Source organism: Myotis brandtii, unplaced genomic scaffold (genome assembly GCF_000412655.1).
Source record: "Myotis brandtii unplaced genomic scaffold, ASM41265v1 scaffold1020, whole genome shotgun sequence".
NCBI lineage: Eukaryota > Metazoa > Chordata > Mammalia > Chiroptera > Vespertilionidae > Myotis > Myotis brandtii.
This window is the reverse complement of record NW_005353406.1, coordinates 670,728-682,751: the sequence shown is the minus strand read 5'-3', so window position 1 is coordinate 682,751 and position 12,024 is coordinate 670,728. Positions and strand designations below refer to the sequence as shown.

The following is a 12,024-nucleotide window of genomic DNA, read 5'->3' as shown; positions in this document are numbered from 1 at the left end:
GCGCCGGGGGGACGTGATGGGGAAACGGGCTCTTCCCCCGGAGAGGGGGCCTCGGGCCCAGGGCTCGGGACCTGCTCCGTGGACAGGGCCGTGGCCACGTTGTTGTTGTTGTCCTCCGCAGGCTCCACGGCCTGGGGGGTGGTCTGGAGACGGAGGAGCCCCTCGGGCTCAGGGGAAGGGAGCTCGTTGTCGTTGGCGTCTGAGGCAGGAGCGGGCTCGGCGGGCAGCGGGGCTGTGGGCTGGGCAGGGCTGGCCTCCCCCAGGTTCCCGTTGGCATTGGTGTTCCCATTGTCCATGTCGGCCAGGGTGCCCGTGAGGCCCTGCGAGGGGCTGGGCTGGTAGAACGGGGTGCCCTCCATGCCGCCGGCCAGGGTGTTGAAGCGCTGGTAGAGCAGCTTCTGGATGTTGGGCCCGCCCGGGCCCTCGGGCTCCGTGATGGAGCTGCGCTTCTTCAGCGGCCGCGGCGCGTTGGCCAGCTTCCGGCGCAGGGCCTCCAGGTCCGCGTCGCTCTGGTAGCGCAGCGGGGAGTGCACGATGGGCGTGAGCTTGGTGGGGCTGAGCGGCCGCGGCAGGCTCTCCATGGCGCCCGTGGCCTCCGCGGGCGGGGCCGGGCTGTCCTGCTCGGGCTCCCGCTCGGCACTCTCTGCAGGGGGCGTGGGCTGCGAGGTGCTGGTGGCCAGCGGCCCGTGAAGAAACGGCAATGGCGACGGGGACGTTGAGCCCGAGCCCGATGGCAGGACGGGCTTCCCGTACACTGAGGAGACAGGACGGGGACCCTCAGCACCCTGCACCCGGGCCCGCCACTACACACCTCTGCTTACACCAGAGGCAGGCCTGGTTGTTGCACCCTAATTTTAAAATAAATTTATTATTATTATATTTTAATCCTCACCAGAGAACACATTTTTTATTAATTTTAGAGAGAAAGGAAGGGAGATGGAGAGAAACATTGACTGGCTGCGTCCTACATGCCCCCCAACCCTGTCTGAACCTACAACCGGGTACGCACCCCGACCTGGAATCAGACCCACGGCCCTTCAGTGCCCGGGACGACGCTCCAGCCAACGAGCTACACTGGCCACGCGGTGAGCCCCAACTTAAGCCCCAAGCGTGTCCTCTGCTCAAAGAACCTCACCGACACTCTGGAACGTGGAGCATCTAACTTCTGCTTTTGCCTTTGGGATCCCAGAATGGGGGCTTTTCCAAACGAGCATTTAAAATGGCCATGGACCTGGCTTCCCACCCAAACAGGCTGTCCCTGTCTTCTGGCCAAGGAGCTGAGCCTCGGACTTAGGGGCACAGCAGGAAGCCCCGGCCGGGCTGACAGGGAGGCCGCCTGGAGCTCTAGGGAAGGGTCTCGACCGCTCCAGCCCCTGGTCAGTGCAATGTCTGCCTCAGGAGGTGCTGGGCACAGGGTGGCCAGGCACCCAGGAGTCCCTCAACTGTGAGTCTGGAAGCTTGCAGCTCACGCCCAAGAACATCTAAGAAAGCCCAACGGGCAGGACCCTACCACCCAAGTCAGAACCCACTGACCGTGGGAGGTGTGGAACTAGGCCCTGTTCGCCAACCTGCTCCCTCCAACACCTCGCCCCCAGGGCCACGTCCCCTCACCGAATCAGGCTGTTCTCCCCTGCGGCTTTTGGGGCGGGGGGTGGGGGGGGAGGAATGCCCAAAGCAGAAGACCCCTCGCCACCCAGCTGCTGCCCCAGGGCCTGGCTCGGGACGGCAGGAGGTGGAGATGAGGTCTAGGCAGAGCCCCACCCTGGCTCCCGGGAGAGCTGCAAAGGTACCAGGACACAGGAGAGGGAGCACACGCGCAATCACACCCTTCCCGCAGCTGGAGTTCCCAGGGGGTGGGCGCTCCGACAGGAAGTCAGCTGTGACCATCCACCTGCGTGTCGTCCTTTACTCCACCTCACGCGACTCGGAAGGCGTGTGAGAGGTAAGGCTCTAGTTTGATCCTAAGTAGCGTGTGGCCCGAATGTGAGGCTATGGGCTGGCGTGTTCCTAGAGGAGAGCACAGCTCCCTGGCCCCAGGAGGGAGAGCACAAGCTACTGTACCTGCTTTGACCGACTTATTCGAGGCGCCATGCGCTGCGGGCTGGTAATTCTTGGGGGGCGTGGCTTGCTGGAGGTACATGGAGTATATGGAACTTGAATTCACTGTCTGGGGTCCTTTCCTGGGGGACTGTGGCCTGGATCCTTTGTCTGCCAGGAAGGGCCTGATGGCCACAGTCAGTGGGAGCTCGGGTTTGCCGTCTCCAGTGGGAAACGCAGGCGGCCCTGCGGGCGGGTACGTGGGGCTCGGGGGCACAGAAATCCGCTGCTGGATCTGCTGGGAGGAGCCCGGCGGGTGGGTGCTGCCCATGGAGGGCAGAGGGCCGGGCTTCTGCCGACCGGCCAGGCCTGCGCTGGGCCTGGGCAAGCTGCCCTCCTTCCTCCTTTCCAGGGAGTTTGTGGGCCCTGGAGCCACGGGCGCAGGACTTGGGTGTGTGCCGTAGCTCGGCGGCAGCTGCTTGCCGACACCAGGGACGGGGGGTGGCATTTTACCCATCTCGATGCCCTAAATTTAAACGTGAAGAAAACACAGTCATCCTTTGAAAAGTTAAGCAGATTCCCATCCACAGTCACATGAGGAGACAAAGTAGGACTTGTAATCCTTCAAGTCGGCTGTGGCCGGCACAGGGCGCCGGGCATCGGGCACAGCGGGCTGTCACCCGCCTGCGACAGAACCACCCTAAGGCCTGACGTGCTCACTGCGTAGGGCCACGGACTCCTTCAGACTGGGTGTCGTTTGGACGCTAGTAAGAATAATTTGCCTCATGACACCTTCTACCCTCGAAGACAAGGGCCAAACATGACAGGGTTAGGAGCTCATCTGTGTCCCAGGGATCATGACAAGGGGCCTACCAGCTTCTCCGGGGCTCCCAGAGCTGACAAGGGCGCAGGCTGGCTGGAGACGGGGCCCTGCCTGAGCGGCCCCTCCACGCTCGGGTCCTTCCAGTCCACAGGGGCCATCTGTGTTGGTTTCACCGCAGAGCTCATATTTTGTTTTAGTGTTGGCCAGTTTCCATCATTAGCTTGAAAAGAACATAGAACTTAAGTTTGTCTTTAAATTAGGTGAGTTAGCATAAGAGTAGCCCCATCAGAAAAGAAAGTCACTTTTTGGAACATCATTCTGATGGAGCGGCACCGCAGGGCTGACCCCTCCCCGCACACCAGCTCGCGAGTGCGCGGTGGGATCAGGGCAGCCTCGGCGGGCCCGGCCCCCCAGCGCTGCGTGGCTCCAGCAACGACCCAGCCAGGGACAGAGGTCTGCAGAGACAGTCAGCCCTCATTCAAGCACAGCTCAAACCTTACATCAACACTAACGAGCAAAGCAAGCACGGGCCCTTACTGTTCAAACACTGCTTACAGATACAGTTACATACAATAAAGAACTCTCCTTTGACTCCATAACAGGCTTGATCTGCACCACTCAGTGTTAAAAGAAAAATTCAACTCTGATCTATTAGAAATTTCTATCATCTAAAGCAGGGGTGGGGAACCTTTTTTCTGCCAAAGGCCATTTGGATATTTATAACATCATTCGTGGTCCATACAAAATTATCAACTTAAAAATGAGGCTGCTCTATTTGGTCAAACATTGAATTAACTCACCCCTGATGCCTTGGCAGGGCCAGACCCAACGATTTCGCGGGCGTTACACAGCCCGCGGGCCGACGTTCCCCACCCCTGCTCTGCAGCGAGGCGTGATCACGGAGGCAGGCTGCGCCCCACAGCCGTGGTCAGAAAGCCAGTCAAGCCCGCGTTTTCAGAAAAGCACCCAGAAGCTACGTTTTTACAGAACGTTTTCCAAACTGAAAAAGGGCACCCGCTCACTCACATCGGCAGGCCAGGCTGTAGCCGCAGCGGGCACGGGCTGACGGACGTGCCGACACCCAGCCTCAGCCACATGGGACGGGAGGAAATCCCGGGGACTGTCCGGGCCCTGGCAGAACAGCACATCCTCGTCCCTCCAGCCAGCGCGGCAGGTGGACACGACTGAGGGGCAGAGGGAACTCACTCTTCCTCGCCACACGGTGCGGAGCCAAAGCCTGCAACCCGGACGGGAAGGCCGGCTCGCACCTGCTCTGGGCACGACCAGAGGTCCGGCGCGTGCAGGACGGGCAGAGCTCTGAGCCGGGCTGGGCCCTGCCCCGCTTGCTCCAGAGCCGCGTCCACCCCTGTGGCAGCACTGCTGCCCCTGCATCGCACTGCTAACATTACCCCAGCTCCAGGCAGCAGGCTCCACACGGCTCAGCCAAGCTGCAGGGCCCTGCTGAGCAGTCCAAGGCCAAAGGTCACCTCGCTCCGTGTGGCCTGTCAGCCTATTCCGGGCTGGGGTGCTTTTCTTTCTTCCCCAGGGGAGGCGGGGTTCACCCCCTGGGGAGGCCCAACGTGAAAGCTCAGGCTGATGGGAAAGAGTGCACTGCAGACGCTCAGGCCGAGCGCTCGGACTTCCCGTGACCTCTCTCAAGGTCACCAGGAATGTGGCCAACCAGTCACAGAAAGGTGAAGGAGGGATGAAGAGAGAAATTTTCTTTCTGGGGATAAGGCAGAAGGTATAGAAGGAAGATCACTTCATTTTATTATAAAGGGACAATCACCTTCAAGTATGAAGGGAGATAAAGCTAAACACCTCCCCGTGAACTCAGGAAATCCTCTTCATTTGGTAAAAGAAAACCAGAACACCCTCCTGTGCCAGCATCGCTCAGCCTCCCCGAGCGGGACCCGGGTGCGTGGCCCGGCCCCACCGGGCACCTGGCTGAAGGGAGGGGCAGACTACGTTCAGGTGGCATCTCTCTCAAGTCTAGACGGGTGCCCAGGCCTTTCTCAGTTTGGAAAACAGAGTGGCTGTTGCCTGAGCAGCAGGAGGGACAGAGCTCCCCCCAGGCCTGCCCACTGACATACGGTCTGTCAGGGAGTCTGCAGCTTGCCGTGTGGAGCTGCAGTCGGGCCCGATGTCCAGGTCGGACACTGTCCACGAGCGGGTCACTCTGGGTCTACCATGGCCATCTGTGGGGCACGGAACCAGAAGAGCCACAGCACGGTCAGCGTCCCCACCGAAGAGCTTTCTTTCCCCAGATCCACAGCTGGGCCCAGGTTCTGCCCCGTGTGGGTGACGCAGGTGTCTCGGGTGGTCCCCTCACAGCACAGCTGAGAGACCCAGGCTGGTTCTGAGCTTCTGAAGGGCATTCTCGGGCCCTGCAAGGTGTCTTTTGAAACCCTGGGGGGCCCTGCACGGACCCAGAGAACAGGAACGTGGAGACGGGCCCAGCTCAGGAAGGGGTGACGAGGAAGGCGGCAGAGAAGCGGCTGGTGGGGCTAATTATTGTCATTGGAACCAGACGAATATCTGCTCCCACCACGGGGGGGGTTGGACTATAAACAGCAGCTTATCAAAGGAGGTGCCATTAGGGGCCACGCCGACCACAGAGCCTGCACGCTGCTGAGGGTCGGCCGAATCTGAGGGCCGGGGACGCCCCCGCCCGACGGGAGCAGCAGAGGTGTGGCTACAGAGCAGGTGCCGGCACGAGAACAGGAAGTCAGCAAACAGAAAACGCCCCAAGTCTACCACAGCCTCCAAGGGCCCCCCCACAGGCCCGGCAGGCCAGTCGCAGGGCTGTGGTCGTCGGTGCAGGGCTGCTGCAGTGTGGGGACCTGCCAACATGGCGGGAGCTATGGGGCCCGTGTCCCCCCAGCCATAACAAGTCCTCCTGCAAAGGAGCCCCGGCTCTCTCGTGCATCTGCTGAGAACCAGCCAACCCTCCTCTGAGGAAGGGGGCGGCGTCTCTAGGGAGAGCCTGCCTGGGTGGCCACACACCACACGGTGCTGGGGCCCGCGGCTGGTCCCTGCACGCCTCAGTGGGCCAGGGGCCAAAGTGGTGGTCTGTGGACTTTTTGATTGACTAAGGCACGCGGAGTGGGGGGAGGGGAGAGCAGTCACAGTGCTGTCTATGGGATGGTCACCGTGGCAGCACACCGCTCCCAAAGCTGCCCTGGAGGATGTGGTGCCTCGGGGGAGACGGAAGGAACACGCGGGGCCCCTCGGAGGACGCCGCTCCATGGCCCCGATTCCTGCTCACGCTCCCCAGGAAGAGGGCTGGCCACTTACCGGGTTTGGGCCTCCCATGGGCAGCTCCTGAAGCAACAGTGAGAGACTGGGGCTTTATGGGGTCCCCCGGGGCTGAGCAGCTGCCGGCGCTGGGAACCTGGATATAAGGTCCTACGGCAGCCACCCTGCCAGGCGTGCTCAGGGGTGACTGTGGCGACGACGCGCCATTCACACGGCTCAGCTGCAACCGGGAAGAAAGGAGTCAGCATCTCCTCGGTGAAGCTCACTCACTACCTCGTACTGAGCAGCCCCACCAACCTGAGGGATGAGCGTCCAGGAAGGGAGAGACGTCAGGGGGGGCCTCGGCCCATAGGCCTGTGAGTGGCCCTCTCTGGTAACCTAGGATCTGGGAGCTACGTACGCACCAGGACTGCTCCCAGGCCCCTCTCCCCTGGGGGACACACTTGCTGTTCCACGTGCCTGGATTTTCTTCCCGTACAGACGCTCGCGCAGCTCGCCGATGCGCTTGTCCATCATGGCCACCTCCATGTTGCGCTTATTTAAGAGGTCCTTCTGCTGCTGCAGTTTTGAATTCTGTTCCTGGTTAAGCTGGTTACGAATCTGCAACATAGAAAATACAACTTGTATGATTTGCATTAAACGGCCAAACTATCCTTGCCAGGGAGGGTAAGAAAAGATGAAGTCGCTGAGTCCTGATGTGCATTTACATAAGCGCACTGCTGCTTGTGCACAAGTGTTCACAGGTACAGCACAGGTGGAGCCAGCAGATCTCTTATGAACCAAAAAAGAGCAAATATCTGCAACCATGTGTCCTCTTTGAAGCAAACGGAATGACTGGCACCAGTAATGACTGTGGGGACCATACCTCCGTCCTTGGGGATGGCATTTAGTGACAAGTGCCCTGAACACTCCTCTAGGGCACTAAGGAGAGGTGTCTTCTCCACCCCCCACAGGCCACTTAAGGAGGCCCTCACTGCAGAGGCAGCGGGGAATTCACAAAGGATGGCCCAAATTGCCCGACCATGTTCTATCGTTCCAGTGGGTTGCAGCCAGCACTATAGAGAACTGACAGAGACACACAGAGAACGTGAGTCCTGTCACACTCAGCTCCAGATGCACATGTGTACTAGCACACGCCGTACGCATGCTCGTACACGTGTACTAGCACATGCCCTATGCATGCACTGGACAGGGAGCACGCTATTTTTTTAATTTAAATTCTTTACTGTTGAAAGTATTACATATGTCTCCTTTCCCCGCCTTGACCTCTCCCCAGCTGCTCTGCCCCCTAGCACATGCCCTTGCCCCTCTACTGCCTGTGTCCATTGGTTATGGGGAACATGCTTCTTAATATAGGTTGCTGTAAAAAAAAATTAGAAATAGCCCTGGCTGGTGTTTCTCAGCGGTTAGAGCACCAGCCTGCAGACTGAAGGGTTGTGGATTCTATCCCCGGTCAAGGGCATATACCTGGGCTGCAGGCTCAATCCCCGGCCCCGGTTGAGGCATGTGCAGGAGACAACCAATCGATGTATCTCTCTCACATAGATGTTTCTCTCCCTCGCCCTCTCTCTTTCTTTCTCTCTCTCCCCCTTCCTCCTATTCTCTCTGAAAAGCAATGGAAAAAATATCCTCTGGTGAGGGTTAATAACAACAAAATGTTGAAAGCCATAAAATTTTATATTTTATTTGTATGCATTTATGTTAGAGAACTTAACAGCAACAAACGTGATATTTAATTTACTCTAATTAAATATTCTCATTGCATAAAATGATATAATACTTTTTCTACCGAGTACTAATAGAATTGCAAAACTTGCTTCTGGCTTGAAACATCACCTGCTGATGACAACTTCTGAGAAATGGGAATCTTGTGGATTCCTATGAACTGAATGTCTGTGTTCTCCCAGAATTTCCGTACTGAAGCCCTCAGCCTCAGGGGTCTTTAAAGGTGGGGCCTCTGGGAGGGGATCTGGCTTAGCAGTGGTGGTGAGAATGGGACCCGTGATGGGGTTCTTGTAAGTGTCCTTAAAAGAAGAGGAAGAGACCAGAGCCGTGAGGGCACAGTGAGAAGGTGGCCGTCCTCAAGCCGAAGCAGACCCTCCATGAACTGTGTCTGCCGGCACCTGATCTTGGAGTTTGGCCTCCGGAACTGTGAAACCTCAGGGTCTAGGTAACCCTCCTCGTCTACAGTATTTTGTTACAGCAGCTCATGCTGATTGAGTCAAGGATTGAACAGCAGGCATCTAAGAATCTCATCAGAACAGTTTACACAGACACCTTAAAGATCACCTAAGCTTAATTCTTTACTAGTTCATTGTACTGCCAGTTCAATTCTGCACTGAAAACGCGGGCAGAAGCCAGTCACAAAGAACCACACATGACACACTGCACGAACCTGTATATGTGAAGTGTCCAGCATAGGCGGAGCTACAGAGACGGAGAGGAGGTTCCTGACTGCTTAGGGCCGGGGTGTGTGTGTGTGTGTGTGTGTTTGTGTGTGTGTGTGTGTGGCTTCTGAGGGATGGCTGAGGGGGTGGGGCTTCTGATGGAAATGTTCTATACTTTACTGTGGTGGTAGATGCAGAACTCTGTGAAGATACTAAAAACCTACATTTCCTGCCTCTATCAAGTTAGAGCCCATCAGTGTGTCCTCAGCAGCTGAGGTCTCCAGCCACAGAAGAAAACCTGGAGATCAGGACGCGACACTAAACCCATCCGGACCCCCGTTACCTGCAGCTCCTGGTACAGCCTTTTCAGCTCCATGGCGGCCGGGCCCGTCAGCTTGCCGGTGTAAGGCTGCAGCCCGTTCAGCTTCCCCTTCTTGAGGTCCTCCAGCTGCTGGCTGAGCTGGTCGACGCGCAGAATGGCCGTCTGCACCTCCTGCTTCTTCTCCTGGAACATGGCACTGAACCTCTCTATCTCGGCAGCTGTAATTCCCACAAGAAAGAAAACATCACTCAGCTGAGTCTCCTTTCCTGGGGTGGTGTTATTTCTGTTTGGCGAGTTTCCTTCCTGTCTATACATTTAACTCAACTCCAGCATCACCGAGGGCCAGACCCCAGGGAGGAGACTGTGACACCACAACCCACGATACATTCCAGCAAGCAGCCCTCGGGACACGCGTGACTTGCTCGCATGGCAAACAGTATTTTCCCTCACGAGTGGATACTCTCTGATGGGCAGTGAGTCCCACAGCCACCTGGGAATCTCAAGGCACCAGCAGACCCGGCTCCGTGAGGCAGGCCATCGCCGTCTGCTCTGTCACCACGGAACACAGAGCAGGCACGCGCTGGATGAACAGGGTAACAAAGACCCGTCCGACAAAAACAAAAAGCGCGCATTTGTGTGTCTGTCGTTAGACGCAGGTGAGACTTCAGCTGCTTAATGATGACAGGCCCCCTGAGGAGCTGGGCCAGTGCTGCGCGGCTGGGCGGGGAGACCCCAGACCACCTAGACCGGCCCACCCACCCTCTGCCCCTCGGCGAGCAGTGCACTCTCCACACCAGCTCCGGCTCAGGCGTGACCGACAGTGTGCAGAAACCCGACTGTGTTTTGCCTCCCGGCCCGTGAGCGTGGGAGCAAGCGGAGGGACATACACAGATTGCCGTTCATGATCTTGCTGTAGTCCACCTGCCCCCGCATGGCACGGATCTTCTTCAGCTTGTTTTCCTGGGCTTCAACTCGCTCTTTCAGTTTCTGAAGCTTTTCGTTTTCAGAAATAGACTGCTGCTGATGGCGCTCCTGCTGCTTTAGAAAATGTAGACGCTGCTCCTAACAAGAGAGAAAAACAGCTCACTCTGAAAACTGCGATGCATGCTTCCTTTTAGACACGAAAAAACTGGAGTGCATTCCACAGTATCACCTATTTAAATACGAAAGAAATGTTCCAGGGCCTGGCCTGTGTTGCTCAGTGGTTGGAGCGTCGGCCGCGCACCGAAGGGTCTCGGGTTTGATTCCAGTTGGGAGCTGTACCTGGGTTTCGGGTTTGATCCCTGGCCCCGGCGGGGGGAGGTCAGTGGATCTCTCCCTCCCTATCTCCCCACACCTCCTTTCCACGCTCTCTAAAAGGTCATGGGAAAATATCCTCGGGTGAGGATTAACAAAAAAAACCATGAACACGCCCGAGGGGCCACACGCACACATGGGAAAATATCCTCGGGTGAGGATTAACAAAAAAACCATGAACACGCCCGAGGGGCCACACGCACGTAAGACGGCACAACACTGGTTACTGCGCGGGAGGAAGTGAGAGGAGAGTCGGGATTCACAAGTGGGCTTCGCTCGGCACCAGCCGACCACGCAGCGTGCAAGTGCTCCCACAGGAGCCTCGCGCGGAGAAGGCAGCCTGGGCTGCTCAGGCACCACCGGCTCATCCATCCTGTCTGCCAGCCCACAGCTTCCTGCTGCCCCAAGGGCTTCTGCTGCAATGGCTTCCAAGGCCCTTTCACCTACAGGAAGTGGCTCGGCCAGCAGGGGGCTGTCTACTGAAAAGGGGTAAGTGATCAAATAAGAGATAAACCTCTCATTTGCTGAGTGACACCCCACAGCCCAGGAAGTGTTTGTTTTCTTTAGGATTAGCTTCTTCAAAACTAATGGAACATTTTAAAAAATATATATTTTATTGATTTTTCACAGAGAGGAGAGGAGAGGGATAGAGAGTCAGAAACATCGATGAGAGAGAAACATCGATCAGCTGCCTCCTGCACACTCCCCACTGGGGATGTGCCCACAGCCAAGGTACATGCCCTTGACCGGAATCGAACTCGGGACCCTTCAGTCCACAGGCCAACGCTCCATCCACTGAGCCAAACCAGCTAGGGCTAATGGAACATTTTATAGTTAAACAAGAACAGGACAACCCTAAAGTAAAATATATCCACTTTAGTAGTTTCCCCATTAATCTGAACAAACACACCTTAAGGATAAGTCAGCATTAATCTTCAAGGCCCATATGCACGTACAGAACCTCCCTGTGCGATTGTGCAGGCATCACACACTGACACATGTGAAGTCAGCGTGAACTCGCGGTTCACACCCTGAAAATACCTAAGAATTTCCTCAACAATAATACTCTTGGATCAATATTTGGAAAGGAAATAAAAAGTAGAATTAGAGAATATTATAATTACATAATACTATGTACATTTCATCTTAGAAATCTTATTAATAAGATGAAAAATTTCCAATGTATTTAACTTCTAATTGTTTTTTATTCTTATAAGTCCAATAAACTTCGTAAGACAACTTTTAAGAACAAGTGCACCTTAACCTATCATTTACATAAAAGTGGACAGTACAATGAATTACAAGATCATTCGATAAATGAAAAAAGTTGGATTGGACATATGGTTAAGAAAATCTACAGGTTCAGTTCTATGTGGAATCTAAGAAACAATAAACGAACACACTTCACAGAAACAGGCTCATAGACACAGAGAACAGACTGCCGATTGCCACCTAAGGGGGTGGGGGACTGTGTGGAAAAGTGAAGGGACTGAGAAGTACAAACTGTAGTTAAGAATGGTCCCAGAGCCCTGACCGGTTTGGCTCAGTGGATAGAGCATCGGCCTGGGGGCTGAAGGGTCCCGGGTTCGATTCTAGTCAAGGGGCACCTGCCCGGGGTTGCGGGCTCCATCCCCAGTCGGGGGCGTGCGGGAGGCGGCCGATCAATATTTCTCTCTCTCATCATGGATGTTTCTATCTCCCTCTCTCTTTCAAATCAATAAATGAAAATATTTCAGCCTGTATCTCTCTCACATCAATGTTTCTCTCTCTCTCTCTCTCTCTCTCTAAAAATCAATCAAAATTCTTTTTTAAATAAATGTGAGCAATGTTGCCGTAGCTGGTGTTGCTCAGTGGATAGAGCGTCGGCCTGCGGACTGAAGGGTCCCGGGTTCGAATCCCGG

General features: G+C 56.0%; 1 protein-coding gene across 1 annotated transcript in view; it reads right to left on the bottom strand.

Moving 5' to 3' along the window:
* The window catches only part of PPP1R13B (protein phosphatase 1, regulatory subunit 13B), a 59,379-nt gene that overhangs the window by 4,071 nt on the left and 43,284 nt on the right, over positions 1 to 12,024 (bottom strand). The window contains exons 5-11 of the mRNA XM_005853266.2: positions 9,715 to 9,889; positions 8,849 to 9,045; positions 6,578 to 6,718; positions 6,158 to 6,338; positions 2,911 to 3,080; positions 2,062 to 2,563; positions 5 to 754 (exon numbers count right to left, since the gene is read on the bottom strand). Coding sequence (XP_005853328.1) covers positions 5 to 754; positions 2,062 to 2,563; positions 2,911 to 3,080; positions 6,158 to 6,338; positions 6,578 to 6,718; positions 8,849 to 9,045; positions 9,715 to 9,889 — 2,116 coding nt within the window. The remainder of the gene's footprint in view (positions 1 to 4; positions 755 to 2,061; positions 2,564 to 2,910; positions 3,081 to 6,157; positions 6,339 to 6,577; positions 6,719 to 8,848; positions 9,046 to 9,714; positions 9,890 to 12,024) is intronic.